At 44.2% G+C, this 27,500-nt stretch overlaps 3 protein-coding genes and 1 long non-coding RNA gene across 11 annotated transcripts in view; 2 read left to right on the plus strand and 2 right to left on the minus strand.

Moving 5' to 3' along the window:
- Positions 1–11,720, minus strand: part of LOC143486718 (sodium/potassium-transporting ATPase subunit beta-2-like) — a 27,483-nt gene extending 15,763 nt beyond the window's left edge. Inside the window, exon 1 of the mRNA XM_076986086.1 lies at positions 11,587–11,720. Coding sequence (XP_076842201.1) covers positions 11,587–11,686 — 100 coding nt within the window. The 5' untranslated portion in view covers positions 11,687–11,720. The remainder of the gene's footprint in view (positions 1–11,586) is intronic.
- A 316-nt stretch (positions 11,721–12,036) lies between these two features.
- Positions 12,037–22,071, plus strand: LOC143486717 (uncharacterized). 7 transcript variants are annotated; one of them, XM_076986085.1, is made up of 16 exons: positions 12,037–14,135; positions 14,326–14,465; positions 14,672–14,869; positions 14,967–15,067; positions 15,184–15,214; positions 15,312–15,453; positions 16,029–16,658; positions 16,732–16,794; positions 16,893–16,999; positions 17,086–17,205; positions 17,303–17,328; positions 17,672–17,755; positions 18,075–18,120; positions 20,872–20,932; positions 21,483–21,523; positions 21,794–22,071. In XM_076986085.1, the coding sequence occupies exons 12-16, from the start codon at positions 17,713–17,715 to the stop codon at positions 21,924–21,926; spliced, it is 324 nt and encodes a 107-aa protein (XP_076842200.1). In that variant the 5' UTR covers positions 12,037–14,135; positions 14,326–14,465; positions 14,672–14,869; positions 14,967–15,067; positions 15,184–15,214; positions 15,312–15,453; positions 16,029–16,658; positions 16,732–16,794; positions 16,893–16,999; positions 17,086–17,205; positions 17,303–17,328; positions 17,672–17,712; the 3' UTR covers positions 21,927–22,071. The 7 variants fall into 7 exon arrangements, 1 of the variants encoding a protein (XP_076842200.1); XR_013123634.1 differs by having other exon boundaries at positions 17,303–17,755; XR_013123636.1 differs by lacking the exon at positions 17,672–17,755.
- A 1,154-nt stretch (positions 22,072–23,225) lies between these two features.
- LOC143486757 (uncharacterized) overlaps positions 23,226–27,500 on the plus strand; it is a 12,353-nt gene continuing 8,078 nt past the window's right edge. Inside the window, exons 1-2 of the long non-coding RNA XR_013123658.1 lie at positions 23,226–23,331; positions 26,538–26,680. This is a non-coding gene — a long non-coding RNA (uncharacterized LOC143486757). The remainder of the gene's footprint in view (positions 23,332–26,537; positions 26,681–27,500) is intronic.
- On the minus strand, positions 24,289–26,506 carry LOC143486814 (SPRY domain-containing SOCS box protein 2-like). 2 transcript variants are annotated; one of them, XM_076986266.1, is made up of 3 exons: positions 26,452–26,506; positions 24,773–25,516; positions 24,289–24,496 (listed from the first exon to the last, which is right to left on the minus strand). In XM_076986266.1, exons 2-3 carry the CDS (start codon positions 25,461–25,463, stop codon positions 24,366–24,368), a joined length of 822 nt encoding a protein of 273 aa, XP_076842381.1. In that variant the 5' UTR covers positions 25,464–25,516; positions 26,452–26,506; the 3' UTR covers positions 24,289–24,365. The 2 variants fall into 2 exon arrangements, with proteins under 2 accessions (XP_076842381.1, XP_076842380.1); XM_076986265.1 differs by having other exon boundaries at positions 24,773–25,545; positions 26,452–26,477.

Consider the following 27,500-nt stretch of genomic DNA (forward strand, 5'->3'; position numbering starts at 1 on the left):
AAACCCATATATAACCCTTTTAAAGGAACACCAGGTTCTATTAACCATAACCCTATAGTATAAAGGAACAGTGGGGTGTAACCCAGAACATTAGGAGCCAAAACAGGGCAACTGCCAGAGAGACCAAACACAGAACATGACAAAACAAAGATAAAACAACAGCAGCAGAGAAAGCAACACAGAGATAATGGCCATAACAACAATAACTGAAAAATAATAATTTACACCATGAACCAGGAATCAAGAGGTATAATTATATGGGGAAATTAACCAAACACAAAATTTGAACTAATCCAGAAGCACTAACCAGACATAAGACATGGAGGAATCATCACAGAGACAGAACCTAAAAGAGTTCAACCAAATAAAGGACAGAGCCACATGGGAACACCAGAGGAGTGTTGGACAGAGCGGTGTTGGACAGGGCGGTGTTGGGCGGGGCGGTGTTGGGCGGGGCGGTGTTGGGCAGGGCGGTGTTGGGCAGGGCGGTGTTGGGCAGGGCAGTGTTGAGTGTGAGGGAGTGTGGCACGGAGGGCGTAGTTCTGGAAGGAGGCCCTGACCAGTTGGAGGGATTCCTGAGCCGGCAGGTGCCCCTGAACCCTAGTAAGTAGGCAAGGTATGCCTGGGAGTTTGTGTAACAGGGTATCACCTCCTGCTGAGAAGGAGTCCTCTCCCCCCTGGGTAGTGGGGTTAAAATGGTCAGGGTTATGCGCTATGTGTTATATGTTGGCGCCTATGTGTTTTGTGTTGTATTGTGTATAGTGTGGTAGGACGCATGGTCCTCCCACTTTGGCGCCTTTGTGTAATCTTGGTCGTGAAGTGTTGTGTGTGCAGGTTCCTGGTGGCGAGAGGCGGTTCTCCCGGACAGCGTGGGGTTCTCCTGAAGGAGACCCTCCCCTTCGAGCTCGGGGTGACCACGGTGGTCCTGTGGCAGATTTGCCAGGGCCCTGGTCTCTGGTGCTCCTGGGTTGGGTAGCCGGGAGCGGTTCGTGGGTGGACTAGCCACACCCCAGGGAGGCACCCTGCGCACTCAGGCAGCACGGACGAGTGGGGAGCTGTTGCTCTCCATCCACACACCATGGGGGGCTCAGCGGTCAGAAGCCCGCTAGGGTGTGTGCGGGGGAGTGCGGCTTGGAGGGGGGATCTGTCACGGTACAGCGGGCCCCCTACTGGTCGCCCCCGTCTACAGCGGTAGCTGTCCTGTCAATCGTTGCGTTGTGTTCGTCCCTCAGGTGGGCGGAGCCCATGATCCTTCTCACCTGAGGGTCATTTGTTCGTCTATATATGTCTTGTCTTTGTACCAGTTGACCGCTGGTCATTGTATCTTTAATTCGGACCATGTCACGGGTTTTTGGTTTGCGCACTTTCTCCATTAAACCATCCATTTCCCTGAGACTTGGCGTGATCGCTTCCATTTTATTTCGCACTCCCTGCCCGTCACGATGATAGAATGAGTAATGCTCATTTACATGACAGAATGAGTAATGCTCATTTACATGATAATATGTAAATGAGCTAGAATATTCCATCCAAACGTACAAAAGTTAAATATGGGGTCCCGCAAGGCTCCATTTTAGGACCACTATTATTTACATTATATATGCTACCATTGGGCACAGTTATAAACAAACATGGTGTCAATTTTCACTGCTATGCAGATGACACTCAACTTTACATATCAGCCAAACCTGAGACAAACTCAGTTTAGGAAAAGAGGCCTGTGTAAGATATATTAAATGCTGGATGTCTCTAAACTTCCTCCAACTTAATGAGGACTAAACATAAGTTCTCCTCCTGGGCCCTAAGGCCTCAAGACAGACAATTCAAAAAATGTCCCGAGAGCCATTAGACCAAGGGTCGGCAACCTTTGAGACACGGAGTGCCAACTTTAACATGTCTAGTCAATGAGTGTGCCGAGTGGCGAATGTAAGTTGTTGAGCGGGGGGGGGGGGGGGGGAGGGGGGATATGGGGGTGGCGAACGTAAGTTGTTGAGCGAGGGGGGGGGGGGGGGGGGGGGTTGTGTGGCGAACGTAAGTTGTTGAGCGAGGGGGGGGGGGTGTAAATGGACACAATTATATCGAAATTATATTATATTATACCGCGATCGATCGCCCGCCGAGTATAAACGCCTCCGCTTAGCAGAGCGCTGAGGAGCGATTTCGATTTGAGGATCGTGCTCTCTGTCTGAGATTTTTTGCTGATGCTGGTCCAGCGTGTCGCGTGCCATAGGTTGCCGACCCCTGCATTAGACTCTACAACTCCTCCCAGTGGAGTCAGAAGAGGGAGGGGGACAGATGAGGAACGAGTCGTTACTATCGCACAACTACCTTACAGTACATCTGCCCTTCTGGACTCTGGTCATTTGACTGTTTGTCCTGAAAATTTATGTCCATACATTCCGTACATTGTCCGTACATTGTCAGTATGTCCACACTCCTGGTCACTTCGACACTGACACTTTTAAAAGCACATCCCATACATTTGCATTACTGGACATTGCACATTAGTTCCAGTTTTACCAATCTTGATAGGGATACTTGTACTTGTACACTTGTATAGTCTTTGTATTGTTTGTAAATGTCATATAAGTTATTGTGAAATTGTTTGTGTGTGTCCTTTACTGTGATCTGTTGTGGTGTAACTGCTAAATTTCCTTCGGGATCAATCAATCAATCAATCAATCAATCAATCAATCAATCAATCAATCAATCAATCGTCAGCAGAGCTGGAGTTGCTAATCGGGAGGATTCCTGATGGGCCGGCTCATGTCAATCTCTAGTTTGGGCCGATTGGGAGGGAAAAATAATTTTGGGCCGGATTTGGGCATGAAACTCCCGGGCTGAAAAAGTGGCCCACTCCGGCCCTGATCGTCAGGATGTTCAAATAGGAATCTAAATAAACTTCAAATAGTTCAAAATTCCGCAGCCAGAGTTCTGACCAGAACTAGAAAATTTCATCATATCAGACCAGTCCTATCAGCCCTGCATTGGCTGCCAGTTAAATTCCGTATTGATTTTAAAATTCTTTTATTAAGTGTTTTAGTCCATATCACCATAAAGTACTAATTTAAGAAAAGCAGTTCAGAGTAAGGTCTTCCACTTCACCTGCAACCTTCACTTTCATATGATAAGATGGTGACCATTATGAATAGTAAAAACGTTTAATATAAAATAGTATAAATAGCACGAGGACAGCTAGGCATAATGAACAGAGTATACATAAATTACAGACAACTGACCAAAGACAAGAATCACGAAGAACGACAGAACACATCAAACGACAAAACAACAACAATGAACCACGAAGACAGGCAGGAAACAAGGAACATAAATACCATTACTAACGAAGACTAGACAAGATACAGCTGACAAGAATGACAAGGGTTATTAACAAAACAAACCACAAAAAAACTAATGAAACCATGACTGACACAGAAGGCGGAGCCAACCGTGACAACGTGCAGCTACAGTAAATCAAACAGGCAATCAGCTTGCATTTTGCATCAGAGGATTTTTTCAGTCACAGTTGGTGAAATCAAACTGATGCCATATTAATTGTTCCCTAAGAATTTGTTAGCACTCTGATATAATCTCTGACTTCGTTGTGTAAGTCCCTCAGGATAGCAGGAAATGTGGTTTGATTCCTCTCTTTCACTTTGCTTATTAAGACATCTTAACATCTGCAGATTCTGTTAGCATGCAAACCACATCCCACTCTCAGCAGATGGAGTACTCACTCTCACTAAACACTCCCATATCACTCCTGTTCTCCTTACTCTCACTAAACACTCTCCCATATCACTCCTGTTCTGCTCACTCTCTCTAAACACTCTCCCATATCACACCTGTTCTCCTCACTCTCACTAAACACTCTCCCATATCACTTCTGTTCTCCTCACTCTCACTAAACACTCCCATATCACTCCTGTTCTCCTCGCTCTCACTAAACACTCTCCCATATCACACCTGTTCTCCTCACTATCACTAAACACTCTCCCATATCACTCCTGTTCTCCTCACTCTCACTAAACACTCTCCCATATCACTCCTGTTCTGCTCACTCTCTCTAAACACTCTCCCATATCACACCTGTTCTCCTCACTCTCACTAAACACTCTCCCATATCATTTCTGTTCTCCTCACTCTCACTAAACACTCCCATATCACTCCTGTTCTCCTCACTATCACTAAACACTCTCCCATATCACTCCTGTTCTTCTCACTCTCACTAAACACTCTCCCATATCACTTCTGTTCTCCTCACTCTCACTAAACACTCTCCCATATCACTCCTGTTCTCCTCACTCTCTCTAAACACTCTCCCATATCACACCTGTTCTCCTCACTCTCACTAAACACTCTCCCATATCACTTCTGTTCTCCTCACTCTCACTAAACACTCCCATATCACTCCTGTTCTCCTCGCTCTCACTAAACACTCTCCCATATCACACCTGTTCTCCTCACTATCACTAAACACTCTCCCATATCACTCCTGTTCTTCTCACTCTCACTAAACACTCTCCCATATAACTCCTGTTCTCCTCGCTCTCACTAAACACTCTCCCATATCACACCTGTTCTCCTCACCAGAGCCGGAGTGGCTAATCGGGAGATTCGGGAGGATTCCCGATGGGCCGGCTCATGTCAGTCTCTAGTTTGGGCCGATTGGGAGGGGAAAATAATTTTGGGCCGGATTTGGGCATGAAACTCCCGGGCTGAAAAAGTGTCCCACTCCAGCCCTGCTCCTCACTATCACTAAACACTCTCCCATATCACACCTTTTCTGCTCACTATCACTAAACACTCTCCCATATCACACCTGTTCTCCTCACTCTCACTAAACACTCTCCCACCTCATCACAAATGTTGAAGCCAGATGTCCAGGATCCGTGTATGATTCCACACTATACAACAAATCTGAACAGAGTAGGCCTGAGGTAGTTATGCTAGTTGTTCACATGCAGTGTAATAGTATAGCAAACCCTAGTATGTGATTATAGGACACTATGACGGCCTCCTTCATGGAGACAGAGGGTATCCCTGCCTGTCCTATAGGCCTACCTTATGACTCCCTATTCAGATCCTGCACCTCGACCACAGTCCCGCTACAATCAGGCCCACAGCAAAACCAGGGAAACAATTTAAATGACCCTAGGAATCCTCGAGGCCAGGTTCCAGTGCCTGAAGGGGCTGAAGTTGAGCGACCCTGATTACTTTAACTCCAATCAGCTGTTTTGGCAGAAAACTCTGAGTATGTCAGATCGGGGTAAGACAACTCAGAGTTCAGGGTTAAGTTTAGAGTTTGTTAAACCTGCTTTCTGGAATACCCCCGTTCTCCTCACTGTCACTAATCACTCCTGTTCTGCTCACTCTCACTAAACACTCTCCCATATCCCACCTGTTCTCCTGTCACTAATCACTCTCCCATATCACTCCTGTTCTCCTCACTCTCACTAAACATTCTCCCATATCACACCTGTTCTCCTAACTATCACTAATCACTCTGCCATATCACTTCCCCCTCTATCCCTCCTAACCCTAACCTTAGCCCTACCCTGACACTAGCCCTAACCCTAGTAATTGAGTAATCTCAAAGTAATCTTTTTCACACACACACACACACACACACACACACACACACACACACACACACACACACACACACACACACACACACACACGCACACACACACAGTACAAATCCAATACAAACTCCCAAATAACTCCTACCTCCTCACAACACCCACACCTTCACTGGTGCTGTCGTCCTGTCACTGCTCATGGTCACTCAAGTTTGTTGACAGTGCAGTGGATGGATGCCACTGTCTCAGAATGCCCCCAAGCCTATGTTAACTTCTGGTTCTGCCTTTTTAGCTAGGCTGTAATAATTTAACTTAATGCCGGAGTTGCTGCCACACTCCAGAAATGTTTATAATCTCATCTGTCCTGTATATGTCCTTATACAGAGCTAATTTTCCCTGTTTTATTTTCTCCACATGGCTGCCTGCCTACTCGAGGAACACTGAGATGAGGAGAGACAAGCCTTTTACAGAGATACATCCTGGGCCGGCCACCTCCTGCCTAACCAGATATGCCTACACCAAAATGGACATTATATCTTACATCTTTTCCTTTTCTTTTTATTCTTTCTGTCTAAATTGTTGTCATTGGCATGGTGACCGGTGTCATCCAGAGGAGGATGGGTTCCCCCCTGAGTCTTGGTTCCTCTCAAGGTTTCTTCCTCATGCTCTTAGGGAGTTTTTCCTTACCACTGTCACCCTTGGCTTGCTCACTGTGGGCTAGGACTCGGCACTTGTAAAGCTGCTTTGTGACAACAACTGTTGTAAAAAGCGCTATATAAATAAAATCTGATTGATTGATACTACCCAATATAGCTCCAGAACCTTCAGTACTTTTCCATACAACCCCAACACCCTTCAGAATCCCCCAAACCCCCTTCAACACACACCCATAATCAGTGGGCTCGCAGCAATCACCCCCCCCCCCCCCCCCCCCCCCCCCCCAATGTAACAGGACAGACAGGGTTAGTTCAACCCTAACCCAACAGACAGGGTTAGGTCAACCCTAACCCAACAGACAGGGTTAGGTCAACCCTAACCCAACAGACAGAGTTAGGTCAACCCTAACCCAACAGACAGGGTTAGGTCAACCCTAACCCAACAGACAGGGTTAGGTCAACCCTAACCCAACAGACAGGGCCTGATGGCTAATTAGCCCAGAGGCTAAAGGGTTCTGCCACCCATCTTCAGTTCTTCTTCTGCCTAAGCCTTAAGCAGGAGAGTTTAATCTTAAGGGGAGCAGTTGGGGTTAAGTGCCTTGTTCATCACCTCAGTCATGGCCTAGGGCCTGGGAATCAAACCCACAATCCTCTAGTCACAAGACCAGTTCCCTACCCACCAGACCATGACTAGCCACAACACAGGAGCACCACAGGCAACCCTTCCTTCTCACCCTGTACACCATTGATTTCCAGTACATGTTGAACTCCTGCCACGTCCAGAAACTGTCTGATGACTCTAGTGTCCAGAAACTGTCTGATGACTCCAGTGTCCAGATGTATCAGGAATGTTGAAGGGCGAGAATACAGAGACCTTATGAACAGTGCAGTGGCAGCTGGTCCTAAAGGTTTTGAGGGCGCGCAAACAAACCAAAAAATCAAAACACAACCAAAGGTACACTAAAAAGGTAGCACACACATCCCAGTGAGATTGTGTCATGTTTGGTAATAGCAGTAGAATAAGTGTATTACATATTAATATATACTTAAATATATGATAGTTTGGTTAGGATTTGCTCCGGTAGCTTAGCTACCAAGCTAGCATATATTTTATTTAATAGTAGTTTATTTTCAAAACATACAATCTCAACATCTCCACGTTCTCTCAAGTTTCCCACTGGAAATAAGAGGCGGCACATTTGTTGCTTTTATTTGTAACGTAATACAAGCGAACCATTCAGTCAACAAGCAATTTACTATGTCATGAAATGCAGTTAATTTCAAGCAAGCAATCAGGCCAAGGGGCATCACACTGTTGAGATGGTGGACTTAGGGAGGCAGTCACGGGGCAGTGTATGTGTGTGTGAGTGTGTGTGTGTGTGTGTGTGTGAGTGTTTGTGTGTGTGTGCAAGTGTGTATGTGTGTGTGTGTGTGTGTGAGTGTGTGTGTGTGTGTGAGTGAGTGTGTGTGTGTGCAAGTGTGTATATGTGTATGTGTGTGTGAGTGTATATGAGACCTAGTTATGCTTCTGATTCCTCTACTTCATCCCTCCAGTGACCAAATGTCAATCCATGAATAATCCTCTTTATCCTCTATCCCTCCATCATCTCCTCTATCCCTCTATCACCCCTCTATCCCTCCATCATCTCCTCTATCTCTACACCCCTCTATCCCTCCATTATCTCCTCTATCCCTCTATCACCCCTCTATCCCTCCATCATCTCCTCTATCTCTACAGCCCTCTATCCCACCATCATCTCCTCTATCTCTACACCCCTCTATCCCTCCATCATCTCCTCTATCCCTCTATCACTCCTCTATCCCTCCATCATCTCCTCTATCTCTACACCCCTCTATCCCTCCATCATTCCTCTATCTCTACACCCCTCTATCCCTCCATCATCTCCTCCATCTCTACACCCCTCTATCCCTCCATCATCTCCTCTATCTCTACACCCCCTCTATCCCTCCATCATCTCCTCCATCTCTACACCCCTCTATCCCTCCATCATCTCCTCTATCTCTACACCCCCTCTATCCCTCCATCATCTCCTCTATCCCTCTATCACCCCTCTATCCCTCCATCATCTCCTCTATCTCTACACCCCTCTATCCCTCTATCCCTCCTCTATCTCTACACCCCTCCATCCCTCCATCATCTCCTCTCTCTACACCCCCTCTATCCCTCCATCATCTCCTCTATCTCTACACCCCTATATCCCTCCATCATCTCCTCTATCTCTACACCCCCTCTATCCCTCCATCATCTCCTCTATCTCTACACCCCTATATCCCTCCATCATCTCCTCTATCTCTACACCCCTATATCCCTCATCATCTCCTCTATCTCTACACCCCTATATCCCTCCATCATCTCCTCTATCTCTAGACCCCCTCTATCCCTCCATCATCTCCTCTATCTCTACACCCCTATATCCCTCCATCATCTCCTCTATCTCTACACCCCTCTATCCCTCCATCATCTCCTCTATCTCTACACGCCCTCTATCCCTCCATCATCTCCTCTATCTCTACACGCCCTCTATCCCTCCATCATCTCCTCGATCCCTCTATCATCTCCTCTATCTCTACAGCCCTCTATCCCTCCATCATCTCCTCTATCTCTACACCCCCTCTATCCCCTCCATCATCTCCTCTAATCTCTACAGCCCTCTATCCCTCCATCATCTCCTCTATCTCTACACCCCTCTATCCCTCCATCATCTCCTCTATCCCTCTATCACCCCTCTATCCCCTCCATCATCTCCTCTATCTTTACACCCCTCTATCCCTCCACATCTCCTCCATCTCTACACCCCTCTATCCCTCCATCATCTCCTCTATCTCTACACCCCCTCATATCCCTCCATCCTCTCCTCTATCCCCCTATCCCTCCATCATCTCCTCCATCTCTACACCCCTCTATCCCTCCATCATCTCCTCTATCTCTACACCCCTCTATCCCTCCATCATCTCCTCTATCTCTACACCCCCTCTATCCCTCCATCATCTCCTCTATCCCTCTATCACCCCTCTATCCCTCCATCATCTCCTCTATCTCTACACCCCTCCATCCCACCATCATCTCCTCTATCTCTACACCCCTCTATCCCTCCATCATCTCCTCTATCCCTCTATCACCCCTCTATCCCTCCATCATCTCCTCTATCTCTACACGCCCTCTATCCCTCCATCATCTCCTCTATCCCTCCATCATCTCCTCTATCTCTACACCCCTCTATCCCTCCATCATCTCCTCTATCTCTCTATCACCCCTCTATCCCTCCATCATCTCCTCTATCTCTACACCCCCTCTATCCCTCCATCATCTCCTCTATCCCTCTATCACCCCTCTATCCCTCCATCATCTCCTCTATCCCTCTATCACCCCTCTATCCCTCCATCATCTCCTCCATCTCTACACCCCTCTATCCCTCCATCATCTCCTCTATCTCTACACCCCTCTATCCCTCCATCATCTCCTCTATCCCTCTATCACCCCACTATCCCTCCATCATCTCCTCTATCTCTACACCCCTCTATCCCTCCATCATCTCCTCTATCTCTACACCCCTCTATCCCTCCATCATCTCCTCTATCTCTACACCCCTCTATCCCTCCATCATCTCCTCTATCTCTACACCCCTCCATCATCTTCTCTATCTCTACACCCCTCTATCCCTCCATCATCTCCTCTATCTCTACACGCCCTCTATCCCACCATCATCTCCTCTATCTCTACACCCCTCTATCCCTCCATCATCTCCTCTATCCCTCTATCACCCCTCTATCCCTCCATCATCTCCTCTATCTCTACACGCCCTCTATCCCTCCATCATCTCCTCTATCTCTACACCCCTCTATCCCTCCATCATCTCCTCTATCCCTCCATCATCTCCTCTATCTCTCTATCACCCCTCTATCCCTCCATCATTTTCTCTATCTCTACACCCCACTATCCCTCCATCATCTCCTCTATCCCCCCTCTATCCCTCCATCATCTCCTCTATCTCTACACCCCTCTATCCCTCCATCATCTCCTCTATATCTACACCCCTCTATCCCTCTATCACCCCTCTATCCCTCCATCATCTCCTCTATCTCCACACCCCTCTATCCCTCCATCATCTCCTCTATCTCTACACCCCTCTATCCCTCCATCATCTCCTCTATCCCTCCATCCTCCCCCTATATCCCTCCATCATTATTTTATTTATGTTTTCCTGACTGTGGCATACAAACACACACACACACACACACACACACACACATACACATACAAACACACACACTCCATATACACACACACACACATACAAACACACACACACATACACACACACACACACACACACACACACACGTGCTGTGATGTGATTGGGTGTTGTCATATCTTCTCTACTTATTCACTTTACTGGTGACATCATTATTGTGCTGCAGCTGGTGTCACATAAATGGCGCAGAGTTATGACACAACAGAAAAGAACAGACATTCCTCCAGGATCACGTACATTCACACGCACACACATTATTTTATTATACACGACATCTTTCATCTGTTCATTTATCTGTCTCACTGTATGCAATGTGTACACCCACACATATATGTTTGTGTTCATTAACGTTATACTATTATATAATATTACGCTGCTGCTTGGAAGATGCGGGGAAACACGTCATACCACGTGATCATTACCACAATAGTGCACGAGTACAGTCCATCTGCTGTCACCGGATAACCTTGCATGTGGCATGTAGGCAATCTGCCTTGAGCTACTGAGAATAAATGAGCGTGCATGATGGGCGCGCGCGTGTTCTATTTATTATGGGCGTATGCGGGGCTGCGCGAGCATCATCAGCGAGAAAGAGAGAAAAAGAGAGCGAAAGATCTGCACGTTCTTCACATTGTAATACATTCATCTCTACGACACTGCCATCTGTGTCAACCAGTTCACGCGCGCCCACGGAAGTGGAGGCAGATTTGACAGTAATCCGCCACGCGCAGCTCCACCACATACGCGCGCGCACACAACCAGGCGCACTGCGTAATGGCTTCTGAGAAATCATTAAATATCATCGGATTGTTCTGGAGCTAATCTGGGCACCGGTGCCAAATTCCGCCCAGCTTTATGACTGAAACGAGAGACAGGACCCGAGCGGGCGCACACGGCACCGCCGCGGCGCTCCGAGGGAATTACATAAGCGGACGGATGTGCCGCATGTCCGCGTGTGACAGCAGCGCGCGCGGAGACTGGAGCAACATCACCGCTCCGCGCTCGAGACCCCTGACAAAATCAGCTGGTGCCACGCACGTGCCCATCACCGGAGAGATGATCAGAACATACCCCAGCTGCTCGCGGTGCGGCCCAGCAACTCCCGCGTGCGCGGGTTCCAGAAGAATTCCTTCCAGCCTCCCGACTCCTTCTTCTCCTCGTCCTTGGCCATGTCCGGGCTTCTCTCGCCGGTAAACACACACACAGGTAACGGGCAGGTACACTTGAAGGAGTCACTAGGCGGCCAGAAGGAAATCCCACCGCTCGGTAACAATACAAATTCGGAGGTAAAATTGGCAGTGTGTTTAATGCCGCAGGACCGGCTGTCTAATGGTGCCAATGATCAATCAGGACCGGCAGAGAGCGCGGACGGCGTCGCGTGGCCTCGCGGTTTATTGGTTTGTTTTCTCCCCCTTCCTATCCTGGCGAGTGCCGCAGCGCGCGCACTAATCCTGCGATACTGCGGTAAAAGGCGCAGCGGATGAGAGTGAGTCTGCGCACTCGCGCAGCGGATGAGAGTGAGTCTGCGCACTCGCACTCCGCCTTTTACGCACCCATCCCCCACCCTCTGCGGAACAGAAGCTCCGAGCGCGGCCACGCCCTCCCTCCAGCACCCGGCTGCCTTGAACATTTTATTCAGCAAATCAGCTGTGTCGCCGCTCTACGTAGACCCGCCTCCTTGATCCAGTCGTCTCACGCGCGCCTGTGACTGACAGGCTCTCTGAAGCGACACTCAGCGGATTAAACACCTGAAATAAATAAATATGCTAAAATAGTATGTAGACTACTCAGAGTTACCAATTACATTCGAATACATAACTTGTGCATATTTAACAAGCAAACAAACCGTCTAAATTGTGGTCTTTAAATAATGGTCTGGAAATCATACATATTCTCTTTTATTTGCTCTACGTTTATATTATATACTACACTCATCTATTTTCAGAAGCACTGCACCATATTAATCGAGGAGGAAATTCCAGCTCTTGTAAAATGCTCCAGCTGCTGCAAGAACATACACTGAACATACACTGAACATACACTGAACATACACTGAACATACACTGAACATACACTGAACATACACTGAACATACACTGCCCCTTTTGTCCTCCATCAGTGTACAAACCAAGGCATGATTTCTGCAGTGTACGCCTGCACATAGCATGCCACATAAAGCGTGCTGTGAGAGTGAGAGGTTAGTTTTCTAATAAAGTTTTATAGTTACAATTTTGACAGTGTAACAGTCAATATATGTTTGCAGTTAAAAGTTAATACAAATACAAAACTTGTATAATACATAATACAAAACTAATCAAGGAAAACTTTAGTTTTTGGTTGCAGGCTTCATTGTTTGCATGTGCCATTTAAACTGCAGACCAAAAGGGCACTTTCACTGTCCAATTTGTAGGAAAGAATGTCTTAAGAAAGAATGATGCCCAGAGCCATATTAATGCTTGTCAAGTTGACCTAGTAAAGCCTGCTGAAATCAGTGCACTTTCAAAAGACCAAGACCTAAAGCTAGTGGGAGAGATGTCTTTAACAAGTCCAGTTCCAGAGCCCGTTATTGACAAGTCTGATTTTTTAAGCATTGAAAATGAGGTCCGTCACCAGCCTACACGTGAACATGCCAAAAAACAGAAAAAAGTCCAGTGCCCCCACTGCAGCACTGTAACTCTCCTAAAGAATCTGAAGAGACATGTATATGTAAAGCACAAATCTGAAACAAGGAGAGACATTACGCAAAGTAGTCACTTGGAATCACAGTGCATCTGTCCAACTAAAGGAATATTTGCTGTCCAGAAATCATTTTTGGGATCCCCTATACCAGTTCATGTTGTGAAAAAAACATGGAGTGAAGATCACAAAGTTCTTTGTGGATTCATGGAATGCCACCATGATCAGGCATTTGCTCTCAGAAGTGGCCTCACAGCTTTCCAGTGTCCTCATGTAAGGTCAGTGGACTACTGCCTTGATCAAACCCTAGAATGTGATTTAAGTGTAGACACACTCTCTGAAATGGTTGAAATGAAATGGTTTGGAGAGAGCAGAAAGACAGAATGTCTCCAGTTGCAAGCTGTCGCCAAGGAAATGGGTGTACCACTCTGGGCACTTGTGAAATTTTCATCCCAAAATGACAAGAGGCATCTTTGAATTGATGAACCAAATATAGCCCATTACAGCCGATTGGGAAGACTTATTGTGACATACAACACAAAACTAAACAGCTGGCACTGCCCATGTGTTGCTCCGCGTATGTCCTGCATGCACAAATGCATTGCCAAGTGGGATCTTTTTCAGTTTGAGCGTATGTTATTCAGGAGAGTGAAAAGCACAGAAGAGCACTGTGAAAACAAAAGTGAAAATTCTGCTTGTGATGAGCAGGTCTTGGGCTCAACTTACCCTCCCGATGATAATGGCGTGATAAGGATGGCCAAGTTCATTTACAGCACCACACGATTACCACCTGATTTACCAGAAAATTTAAGCAGGTTTATGAATGAAAGAGACTTCCCCAGACACTTGGTACCAGATGAAATTGTATGTGCAGAGTGTTCTGGGAGACCCGCTGCTCATCACTTTAAAAGAAAGATTAATAACAATGTCTGGTCTAATAGAAGGTACGTTATTAGTGTTATGAATTGTGTTTTAGCATGGGGGGGGGGGGGCAGAGTACGTGAAATTTGTTCGTTTAAAGTTGAATGTAAGATCACTTAAAAATATTTCTTTATATATAAAGTATTGTTTTGTAATTCTCAAAGATGTGAAAGATGTGTAAACTACAGATTGAATTTACTATTTTAAATCTAGGTATCTCTACATACTGCAAATGCTGCATTCAGTGTGGCATGACCTATCGATATCAAGACTGGAAGACAGGTTTACATAATTTCGATGACCATTGTGTCTTTACTTTGCATTTGTGTCTCTTCCTGAGGCATTCTCTTCAGGTATATTTGTTTTTTTAATTTATTTACTTTTCGGTAATTATTTTTTAACTGGCATGTGTTTCAATTTTACAAAGTGTTCTCCTTACTGTTTGCCACTGTCACTTTTGTCTCTGTAGTACATTACTACTAAGCCAATTACTGAGTGTAGTTATTTAAGCACACAGCTAGTAATTTAATTCTTAAATTTTATACTGTTTTATATACAGGCTCACACTGCAGTTAGCAGAGTTTGTGAAAGCTTGCAAGCTCTAAGTGGAGGGGAAAGGATCAGCTCTGATAAACTACTGCATGGTTACCTGAAGCTTTGAGCAACCATGATTACTCATATTTCTGCTTCAACTGTGGATACTACCCACCGGTTGTAGTAATGGATCTGCATAAAAAGGGAGTATTCAACTTGGCAGGTATGCACAAGAATCTTAATGTAATGTATAATTGTGCACAGCAAATGTATTACTAATATGTTTTGCAGTTATAGTTATTATGTATGGAATATTTCAGTGATTTGGAAGACCCTCCTGCAGACTTTACTGGTGAAGTGAACATTGAAGACTTTTGGGAGTCCATTTCTTTAGAAATAATTGCCAGAGGTCTCGTTCCAAGTATGTTAGTTGGTCAAACCATTAGTGTCAACATTACAAATTCGAGTTTACTGTCTTCAATAAACTGCCCATATTTTTTAATTCAATTATTCATTCATTCATTTATTTATTTTAAGGCAATCGACAGAATCCCCTTTAAAACAAAAGGTTTGTTGCAGTAAACACAAAAGATGTAGCTTTGAACAAGTAAGCAAGCTAACAAGTTTTATACTGGACTAAGTTGTTTTTTGTTTTGTTTTTTTAGGTTGAAACTATTCGGAACCTATTCCGAGAGTGTGGCTTGGATGCAGAAGGTTCTCTGATGGATATGATACTGCGACTTCAACATGAAATGAGCACACGTCAGACATATGACAAAATTCTCCAGAAGATCTGGGGGGCATCTGGTCAATATATCATCTTTATTTAAATTTAAAATTTTTAAATAGTCGACACTCTTGGCATGTTTAGTGATATATACACCGATGAGTCATAACAGTATGAAAATACTAAGTAGTGAACGTGTGATGTGGTATCTGCCACGAAGATGCAGCAGCAGATACAGATACTAAGTTGTCCTGTAAGTGATCACATCAATGAGTCTTGAACACCCGTCACCCTGGCTGTGCCTGGTTCACTAGTAGTACATTTATGGAGCATTGGTAGTAGGTATTAATGACTCCATACTGGGAACACCTCACAATACCGGGCCATGTTTTGGAGATGCTTTGACAGCCATCACAGTTCAACTCTTCTTAGCGTGTCTAAAATTCTTATGCTTGCCCATTTTTCCTGCTTCCAACACACCAACAAGTGCTAACTATTCACTAACTGCTTAATAACATTGCCCACCCATTGACAAGTTCCATTGAAAACGGACAACCGGTTTCATTCACTTCACCTGTCATGCCTGGTCGGTGTATATAGATTCTTTTAAGAATTAAATACTGTTTCATGATTTTTTTTTGTTTGTTTTTTTAAGGTGGCTGGGCAGTTATTATGTGCCCATGCGGAATAGTTTATGGTCTCAAGTGTCTGTTACGAGCAGAATCTCCCCGTGACTACATGGATATGCTCTTGTCCTGGGCTCATATGCCAAATGTCTGCATTTATGACTTTGCCAGAGGGTTGGCCAGACACGCAAATCTCAGAGTACCTGAAGCGATTCCATTCCACCCGTATGAAGGGCGTGTGGCAGACTGTACCCCAGAAAACATTCAGGCTGCAAAAGAGGGAAAGCTGAAGGTCTCTTTCCACTGGTTAAAAGAGAAGATACCAGGCACTGATGGACACCCAGTCACTGGCTCATCTGTGCACGTTGCTCTGTATGATACATTCCATGAAGACAATACCAAAGATGAAAAAGATGTTCTTCGGAAAATTAATCTGATTCCAGAGCTTGCCAACAGTCAAGTGGTGGAACAGCTCTTTTCAGAGCTGAAGAAGAACAACTACTTCTTGAACAACATGTCATCTTCTTCACATGTGTTCTTTATGCGGAATATGATGCATCATCTGAATGAAAAGTATAACAAAAAGACTTCTGAGACGAGACAGAAGAATGTGGGTGGACTCTCTGTATGCCTTAATCTCCTTGGTCAAGCAACAGCTAGTAAGTTACTTCAAGATGGTATTTAAATACTTTAAATTCATCAGGAAGGGTAAAAACATTGTGACTTCATTAGGTTCTGCCTCCCTTGGATGTAACACCAACAAGCCTCAAGTGACTGTGGTGGGGGAAAATAAAGGTAGTCTAATAAAGTGTAAATAGCTTTCAACATGACTCAGTTCAGTATTCAGTTTTGTCTTTCTGGGTTAAACAATGCATTTCTTTATACTCTTAAAGATGAACATCTGTGTGGTCCAGCTTGTGAAGATCTAACAAAGATAGGAGACATAAAGCCACAGCGCTCAAGCTGGGGTCAGCATAGACATGCACTTCAAGATCAGTTGGTGAGTGAGTGTGATTGAGGCGAGGTGTTCTAATTATTTATATTGTTTACTTGTAAGGACTAATTTATAAATCTTGTGATTTAAAGCTTGCTTATGTACTGGATCTAAACCGTCCAGCAAATGAATTAATTGTGAAGATACAGTCAACCTACTTAACGAGAGCTGATTTTTGGACTTTGGGACTGAATCAGCAAGTAGAGTCAACGGTAAGAATAATTTAAGGTTGTGAGTTTTTTTGCATGTTTGTTTTTTAATATGTTTATTTGTTTATTTGTTGTCAAATCTTGAATTGTTGTTTTTCAGTGATAACAGAAATGGCAAGAAAACAGGTAAGTCTATATCCACTAGCTTGCTAGTTTTTTGTCCTCATTATAAAGTTTTCAGTGTGTGTGCGTGTGTGTATGTGTATGTGTGTGTGTGTGTGTGTATGTGTGTGTGTGTGTGTGTGTGTGTGTGTGTGTGTTTGTGTGTGTGTGTGTGTGTGTGTGTGTGTTTGTATGTGTATGTGTGTGTGTGTGTGTGTGTGTATGTGTGTGTGTGTGTGTGTGTGTGTGTGTATGTGTGTGTGTGTGTGTGTGTGTGTGTATGTGTGTGTGTGTGTGTGTGTGTGTGTGTGTGTGTGTGTGTGTGTGTGTGTATGTGTGTGTGTGTGTGTGTGTGTTATATATATAGGGGAAACTCGTCTATGTACAAGATGCATATGTTGTTCCAACATGGCTGCCACCGCTGAAAATCAGCCCTATGTTATCAGTACCGGTAAAGTTTGTTTACCGTCTAAAAATCATAATTACTCCACAGGCTTTGTTATTGCCATTTGAAATGTAGAGTCTGTTCATTAAAATTATTTTATTGTATTCAGAGTGATGCTGACCAAATGGACACTATATGTTGTGTGTAAGTGGTGTATGTAGACCGATCAGCCATGACGTTACCACCACTGTTTTCCTCCAATTATTGTCCATTCCATCAGTCTCACTGACCATATAGTTCTCACTGTTGTACTTCTATAATTCCAGACTGTAGTCCTGTATCTGTTTCTCTGCATACTTTATCCTCCTTTCACCCTGTTCTTCAGTGGTCAGGACCACACAGGTCATGGTGGTGGTGTGTATGTTGTGCTGGTACGAGATTTTTTTTTTCTCTAAATATACATTAACACTGTTTGAAGTATACATGTCTGTTTGACAGGTCCTGAAACCAAGGGAAAGAGAGATTCTCTTTCTCAATTCCTTAGACTTTGATGACCAGCAGTACATTGAAATATTCAGGTTTTATAGAATAAGATGCAAATGTTAAAATAATTGCTTCGTTCAGATGATTGTTCGACATGTTCCAAAATTGCCAAATGTTCAATGGTAATTGTTTTGTATTCCAACTCTTTGTCCGTTTTGTGCTTTGTAACTGCTGAGTTCCTGTTTTTTTGTTTATATGATGCATGAATACTTTGGCTATTAACTGAACTCACTCTTTCCCCTATGTATGATCACTAACTGAACTAATTTGTCATTAAGTCATTCCATTGGCTTGCCACCAGTCAAACATGAAAAAGCTATTGTGTAAGTTTGAAAGTGATTTTGTGACGGGCAGGTGTGAGCAACAAAAAGGAAGCGATCACGCCAAGTCTCAGGGAAAAAGGGTGGTTTAATATAAAGTGTGCAAACCTAAAACCCGTGCAATAGATCCAAATTAAGGATATAATGACCAGCGGTCAACTGGTACAAAGACAAGACATATATAGACAGACAAACGACCATCAGGTGGGAACGGATCACGGGCTCCGCCCACCTGAGGGGCGTACACGACGTCACAAAACAACAACAACACAGCCGCTGTGGACAGAGGCGGCCGGTAGGGGGCCGCCTCACCGTGACAGACCCCCCCACCAAGCCGCACTCCCCTCCACTGGGTGTGTGGCACACAGCGGCTGCACAACAACACGAAGGGGCAGGAAGGCAAGGACAGGCAGGGACACACCTCCTGCAGTCCACGAGCTGAAACACAAAACACATAACATTAGTCAGCTCACCTCCCTGGGCGGGACCCTGGACCGACCGGGCCGTTAACAACACAAAACCACGCCCCAGTCGGTCACAGGGCCCTCACGCCCTAACCGGCATTCAGCTGGTAAGCCCCATGGGTGTGAGGACGAGGGGCTACGGCTCCTCTCTCGTCCCTTGTGTGTGTGTGGGTGTGCAGGCTACCTCTCCAAGGCGTGGCTACTTCACCTCCTGGACCTACCTCCTCCCAGAGCTGACCCCTGCCTTCTGCTAGGGGTCACCCCAGCCTCCTGGGGAGCCAACCCCTCCCGGGGCCTCTCATCTCAAGGTGGACTCCTCCACCCAACCCAGGAGCGCCAGAGACCGAGGCCCAGAGCACCCCCGACGCGGGCTAGGGAGCAGCCCCAAGGGCCTCCTGGTCACCCCGGGCAGGAGGGAGGATCTCCATCCCCAGCAGGAGCTTTTCAGACCGGAGCCCCATGGTCCCCAAACATCCGGGGGCCCCAGCCCTCTAGGGAGGGGCTCTTCACGACCGGGCTCCGGTCACCCCACAACACAAGGGGGCTCCTGCCAGGTGGAGACCCCCACAAGGTCCAGGAACACTGCCAAGGAGAAGCACCTGCACAAAGAACACACCCTCACACACACAAAAAACACAAACGCGCCTTACCCTATTCAGGGCCTCCCTTGGGAGAGACGCCCTCCGTGCCACACCCCATGGCACGGGACCACAGCCGGTCCCCCCCCAAACACACATTCAGGGGGAGGAGCATGCGTGGAATTACACGCAAACATTAGACAACACGTTAGGACACAACACACACGCAAAGACTAGACAAGCAAACAAAAAACGGCGTACACACAAACAGACGGGACCCACAAACGCGCGCTCTACATAAACAGACACAGTGACGCGCCGCTCACGTTCGCAGTCGCTCCCCACATGAAACACAAAACAACACGGGGAGCGAGGCGACGGTGAGGAGCGGCACCAGCGTCACACACAGAACATGTAACATAACACAACGAGCGCGCCTACCGATCGACACGTCCGTTCACGCATACACACATTCACAACAACACGAAGAGTTATCGCCAGGAAGACATTCCTGGTCTTCGCCGTGCCACGGACACAACTCGAAAACACGGCGGAACTCTTCACACACACTGACAACAGACCCGAAGAGCTTTCTCAGGGCAGACTGCCCTGGTCCTCGCCGTGCTACACACACACACAAAACACAAAAGCACGGCGGAGCTCTTCAAACAAAACACTACGCAGACAAACACTTACCACGAGACATGACCACGAACGAAGGAGAAAGAAAAAGAGACTCGGCGGCTTCCGAAGGGTGGCTGGTCATTCTGTGACGGGCAGGTGTGAGCAACAAAAAGGAAGCGATCACGCCAAGTCTCAGGGAAAAAGGGTGGTTTAATATAAAGTGTGCAAACCTAAAACCCGTGCAATAGATCCAAATTAAGGATATAATGACCAGCGGTCAACTGGTACAAAGACAAGACATATATAGACAGACAAACGACCATCAGGTGGGAACGGATCACGGGCTCCGCCCACCTGAGGGGCGTACACGACGTCACAAAACAACAACAACACAGCCGCTGTGGACAGAGGCGGCCGGTAGGGGGCCGCCTCACCGTGACAGATTTAAAATACTGTAAAAAATGATTTCTGCCTCAAACATTTTGTAAGAGCATATTGTTTGGAATATGTAATGTAAAAAAGAGTTTTAGAGATTCATTTCAAGGTTTGTTGGTGGTGTCATGGTTCAAAGTTTTTCCAGTTGTTTTAAAATGAACAGTGTTTATTAGTAAAATTCCTAACCTGATCCTGATGTGTTCTGTAAACTTCAACAGTGGTGTGGCAAACCAGATCACTCCTGGACCATGGACTTTGAGAACTACTCGTGATTTTAAAGTAAATTGTTTATTTTTATTATTCAATTAATTCTTCTGTCTCATTTTCTTTGTCTTCATCTTCTTTCTCTTCATCCTCTCTTCTTCTTCGTCCTCTTCATTCTCCTTTTTCTTCATCCTCCTCTTTTTCTTCGGTTTTCTTTCTCTTTTGTCCTACTCTTCTTCATTCTCCTCTTCATCCTCTTCTTAGTCCTCTTTGTTGCCACCTTCATTGTCTTCATCGTGCTCTTCTTTTTCTTTGTCCTACTCTGTCCTCTTCATCCTTCTCTTCTTCTACCTCCTTCTTTTTAGTCCTCATCCTCTTCTACATTGTTGTCCTTGTCCCTTCTTCACCCTCCTTTGCTTTGACCTCTTCCTCTTCTTCTCCTTGTCATTTGTACAGGCATGTAAATAACTGATTGATGATCAATCAGCTCTAATTGCAACTATGTTCCCACATCAATCCCATGGTATTGATTGTGGCGTGTTCATTCTAATGGTAAATCCCTATATGTTTTTATTTCCTGTGGGTGATTACATGAGTAATTAGAGATCTGCTCTGATCTTAACAGCATTCTACCCGTCAATGGATGGAAGCTTTGATTTTTCTGTGGTATGTATATTATGTTTTATGCATATTATGTAGTATTTGCTAAGTATTCTCTGATGATTCACTAAAGTGAAATGTCTTGAATCCTTCCTTTATCTTGACATGCATTCGGAAATGGTGGTGCCTTGTACTTTTGGGAAACTTCTCCCTTGGAATGTATGCATGCTAAATTTATTAAACTATTTTAAGTAGTGTAAATATAAAACTACATCTGAAATTCTTAATTGTACTTAAAGTGGCATGCGGCACCTGTTATTTTTGTCTTTTTGAAAGCCACAGGAGGCGTTTCGCACACTGGACCACAGAAGCAAAAGATGTCTTGAGTGGCAGAGTAAACCCGGTTTTCCGCATCAAACGTGCCAGAGAGGAGCTTGAAAATGGAGGCACGGGGGGTCTTCTTTCCTAAGCTGGCTGATGAAAGCAGTGCTTGTGTGGCGGCATGTATTTGACTTTAGTCTTAGTCTTGTACCTCTGCTGAGAGGACGTTTACGTTTATTTTATTTTATTTTTTGTTGTTTTAACTGCTTGCTGTATATACTCTGTGGTGGCAATAAAAGGTGAAGGGATAAAAGAAAAAAAAACTTTTGCCTTTCTGCTGTTTTTATCTGGTGACACTACCTATAAAGAGTGACTTTTTAACTACTTTTTGTAGTTTTGGGTACACGCTTTATCACAAACAGTGATTCCCAACAGTAGTGGTGATTCACAATCCTAGCCTTTCAGTCTAGGATTAAGCTTAACCTGGGTCTAGGTAACTGGCAACACATTTTACAGAAACAAGGGCAATCACAAAATATCATTCATTATCATTTATCTGTGTGTAGGCAAGAGAGTGGCTGAGTCATATGACAATGACCAAAAGGTAAATTTTAATTTTAATAATTTCGTCTATAATGCGTTAATTTATTGATGTAATGGTCTTTTTCAAAACAGTATCTTAGTTATTGCTTGTAGTTTTGCTCAATAATCACTGCAAATGTTCACTATTTGGAGTCGTGCTCAAACTATGCAGTGAAATAACCGATTACAGTTGTGTAATATTTTATTGTTTGGAAAAAATCAATGCATTCAAGTCTCTTAGTGGATCATGGCTGCCAGAGGACGAGCAAAGTGATGTAATGGACCCTTTCGTGTTTGGCTTTGAATCTGTACAAGACATGCACCATTTTATGGCAGGGGTGCTTGACAAATTGGGAATACCAATCACCTGTAAATTGAACAGTGTTTAAAGAGGGGAAGCCACGCTGCTTTTGCAAAAAAAAGTTCTAAATGGAAATCTTTTGTTTGTGTGTTTTCATGTATTTCTACCTGCATGTGGGATGTTTCGTAACTAGTATATGTAGTTATTTATGTAGAAACGGTAAATTTGCTAAAAAAAAAAAGCTTCTCAATTATTACTTTTATTTTGAAATTCCTATCATGCGAGACTATAACGGAACTTCAAAGCAGAGATAATCGCGCGAGACTATAACGGAACTTCACCAGCGCGGTGCAGCCAGGATAAGAGAGCCATGGTGAGAGTAGTGTCTCCCAGTCTCGCGCCGTATACTCACCGGCCACTTTATTAGGAACACATGTTCAACTGCTCATTAACGCAAATGTTGAATCAGCCAATCACATGGCAGCAACTCAATGTTGCAAAGCAGCAGAAGACACACCGGGTGCCACTCCTGTCAGTTAAGAACAGGAAACTGAGGCTACAAATCACACAAGTACCTTGTTGAATCTATGCCACAAAGGATTAAGACAGTTCTCAAGGCAAATGGGGGTCCAAACTGGTTTCTAGCAAGGTGTACCTAATAAAGTAGCCGGTGAGTGTATGCAATATCTGTTCTTTCAAATTGCACCTTTTTATATCATTACTCTATTTTTACTCTATTACTCTATACACTGTTTATTATTTTACAGTTTAGTTTTATACAACATCAGGACCATTCAGAGTCATTCTTCCATCTCCATGTGCAATATTTGGCAGGGTTAAGGTTAAGGTTAGGATTAAGGTTAACCCTAGGTTAAGGTTAGGTAATGCTAGGTTAACCCTAACCCCAACCCTTACTCAGCAGTAAGTCTGGGCTTCCATCAGATGCTGCACGTTGGACGTTTCACAAACACACACACACACACACACACACACATATATTATTCTTTATGGTAATGTGTGCTTGGTATCTTCCTGGTCAAATCAAAACTAGCTAAATACAATAAACCTACTCATGGGTTATAGTAGTTTAAAGCTGAACTGAACATTAATAGATCATCCATATTGTACTTCTAATATTACCAAATATTTATTGCTGTATGTGTCTTAGCTCAATGAGGATTGAAGCATGCTGGGTTAGGGTTTTTTATTAATATTTTGTTTTTGCGCTCTTCGATCCACACTGTTACCAACATGACACAGCTAATCCCAGTTTATCACAGAGATAATCCCACAGCTAACCCCACAGTTTATCACAGAGCTAGTTCCACAGCTAACCCCCACAGCTAGTCACACAGATGGGGTTTTCCTGCTCAAACAAATGTGGACTTCAGCAGAGTTTAGCCTATAAACTTTTTGCTCATTTTAAACTGAAACAAAAGCAAAAGAGTTCACCACCTAAACATTTTTTGTTTAAAATAAAACTGAAAATTAATGTTTGTAATATATTAATTATAAATATTATTATAAAAATAATGATTTTTAATAAGATTAAATATATTAGAAAGTAAGACAGAATAAGTGTGTGAGCAAAATGTACATAGCAAACGGGTCTAGAAAAAATATATACACCTGCAGAAATAGTGCAACGATAAATGAAAGTTTAGCCAATCAGAGAAGAGTGGTATGCTCATTAATGATGCGGGATCAGCCACTGGCCAAAAGGAGACGCTCTAGAGCCAATGGGCGGGCTGGACACTGAACCTCAGCCTTTCTGTCCCACCCTAGGGACTGACGGACAATTCGACGCCCCAATGAAATGAGAGACGGTGCTTCACCTGAAACAGATTTTATAGTAATAATGTAAAAATAATTTTTATTTTCAAACAAATTTTCATGTATAAGCACAGAGAAAAACAATAAACTAGTTCATTGGAACAGCTGCACCATATTTACATATACCCAAATTACTTGGTTGTGGGACAGTTTATTTTTGATCTAACCAGAATCACATTTTCTGACACTAATTATATATGAGATCATATGAAATCTGACATCACTACAAGGTGATGCTCTAATAAACACTTGCTTCTGGTTTCTAATATCATACTCACGCTTCATGCCATTAAGGTAGCGTAGATGTATTGTAGCTCCGCCCCAAACACAGCTCACTGCTAGGAAAAGCTCCGCCCCTGATGGAAGGTCCTTGAAAGCGTGTCCCAGGAAGCAGTCGTCTATCACGTATCCCAGTGTCCCAGCATCAGCATCAACAACCACTAGCACACGTTCTGGGACCTTCAGGCTCTGCTGGGTTCTTCCCACAGGGTACAAACCCACCTGCTTACCACCATGCCAAAGCTGATTGGTTGACAGTTCCCATCCCCAGGAACATGAGTCTCCGCCCACCAATGCAGTGTAGCCTGACATCTGCATAGAGCATTTCCCAGTGGACACACCCACAAGGGCGTGGCTTCCTCTTTGCCCCTCCTCCCAGCGAAGCTCCCAGACGTGTAGTCCTGTCCTCACCCCCACAGCACTCTGAGCTGCATCACTGCTTCCCTCCACTGGGGGGCGACAAACACTTGTCCCCAATTCACACAGCCACAAGTTAGGAGATCTATGTGTAGGACTCCACTGTGACCTCAAGTCTCCAGGGGCAACAGAGGGCGTGTCCAGTAAAGTAGCCAAACGGACTGATGGCGTCACAGACAGGGGGAGGAAAGCTGAGGATGAAGCAGATGACAATAGAATGTTCCTCGATTCACGTGAGTCATCACACACCCAGCGGCACAGTGTAAGACCCATCCAATCGGAGTGCAGCGCTCTTACCCAATCAGCAACAAGAGCAGGTTGAATTTCTGCAGGAAACACACTGTTATGAAGTGCCCTGGGAAAAAAGACAGTTATGAAGTGGCTGACCAGCAGAATTATTAGACACAGGAACTATGGGGAAAAAACAGACCAATAAAATATTCTTAAGCTAATATATAGGCCTACAATTTATTATTTTAAACAGTAAATAAATATGATTAAAATAAGCCTTTTGAAAAATGTATCAATGCGTGTTAAACACAATGGTAATTGCAGTTTTTACAAAGTTTTATTAGATCTGTGCTCAGGTTTAATATTTTTAGAAAGGTCCTGGTTATCCATTACATTTAACTCTACAGGGCAGTGGCTGAGTAGCCTGAGACTCGGTGGAAGAGGAAGGCTTCATAAAGGCTTCAGTCATAAAGGACTTAATCTGAAATCACTGAATATAGTCGTTTTATTATTCTGCCATATAATATAAAACACTGGTAAATTCTAAAATCCATTATATTTGTATTATTAAAGTGGTGGTGGTGTTATTATAACAGTATTTATATTATTAAAGGGTGGTGTTATTATAACAGTATTTGTATTATCAATGGGTAGTGTTATATGAGTATTGGTAAACACTGGTAAACATTGGTAAACTCTAAAATCCATTATATTTGTATTATTAAAATGTAGTGTTATTCTAAGATAATAATTCAAAGGCAGTTTTAAATAAACAAACAAATACATAAGTAAATAAACTATTCTCACTTTTTAAATCTGGCTTCCTGGTAGATTAAACACCACAACAGGAATGAAGTTTACTCTGGTCACTCACTTGACTGAACAGTTAGTAATGAAGTGACTGACCTGATTGAACTCTTACTAATAACTTGTTGAGATTAATCAGATATGCTAAAGAATCTTTATAAGCCTCTATAGTCTGTCTGTAACTGAACCAAGAGTATTTGTCAGCTTTGAGCTCTCCACTCACCGTGTACTCCTACGGCTGCGTTTGGGTGTGATGGACATTCAGGCGCTGCTCCCTGCCTGACATGCTCCCTACTCTCTTTTAAACAGATCTTATCTTGTGCTGTGTGCGTCGTCACTGTTATCTTTACAAGTTTTGTGCGCACCGTCTGGCGACCTCCGTCTCTGGAACGGGACAGTCCGACATGGCGTGGACACCAGTGAAGGCTGCTGTACCAAGGGCAAGAGGCTCGGTGAGGTTACAACTGTAGTAAAATCTTGTCACATGTACACTGATAGATTGGAGATCAAGTCAAGTAGAGATCAGTCCCCAGCCAAACCTCCACAGCCATGTCAGTTTTATTGATTCATTCAACTGGCCAACCTGAAGAACCACTGATAGTAAGTAACGTCACTATTGGTATTAATCCTCATATTGTATTATTTTCTGATATTTACATGGTGTTTCCAGTAATATCAATTGACCAGCAGGGGGTGCTAAATGCATTACAATAGCGTTTTTCATCAGCAATTTTCTCAACTGAAGAGAGGAGGGTGTTTCAGTAACTTGGGAGATACTGTGGAAACATTTTGACGAGTGATGAATGATAACGTCTCTAATCTGAGGGTCATTTCTATCAACCAGACCTTCTGTGTTTGTTTACATTAGGCTATGGCAGGAAATATCAAAAACATACAGGCCTACACGGCTACTCGCACTGAGATGTGAACCACATCTGAGTTAAAGTACAGACACCCACACTTTACTCACACTGAGATTTACTTAGTACTGAAAGTAAAGGTTGTAACAATTAGCACCATGCATGTAAAACCTGTAGGGTGACCAAACGTCCGTGTTTCCCGGGACAAGTCTGTATTTCACGTCCTGTCTCGGGAAACTAAATATCATGTTATTGTAGGATTGCGTGGACCTATGTTAAGATAGGAAATTTCGACAGCCTAAATGTCATTATAAAACATCATTAAGTTCATCAACACTATAGTACTGCACTGTTGAAATGCACTAAATGTAATGTTGAGAATGAGGAGGCAGCAAAAATTGACGGGTGTAGT

The sequence above is a fragment of the Brachyhypopomus gauderio genome, unplaced genomic scaffold (assembly GCF_052324685.1).
Source record: "Brachyhypopomus gauderio isolate BG-103 unplaced genomic scaffold, BGAUD_0.2 sc45, whole genome shotgun sequence".
In the NCBI taxonomy this organism is placed as follows: domain Eukaryota; kingdom Metazoa; phylum Chordata; class Actinopteri; order Gymnotiformes; family Hypopomidae; genus Brachyhypopomus; species Brachyhypopomus gauderio.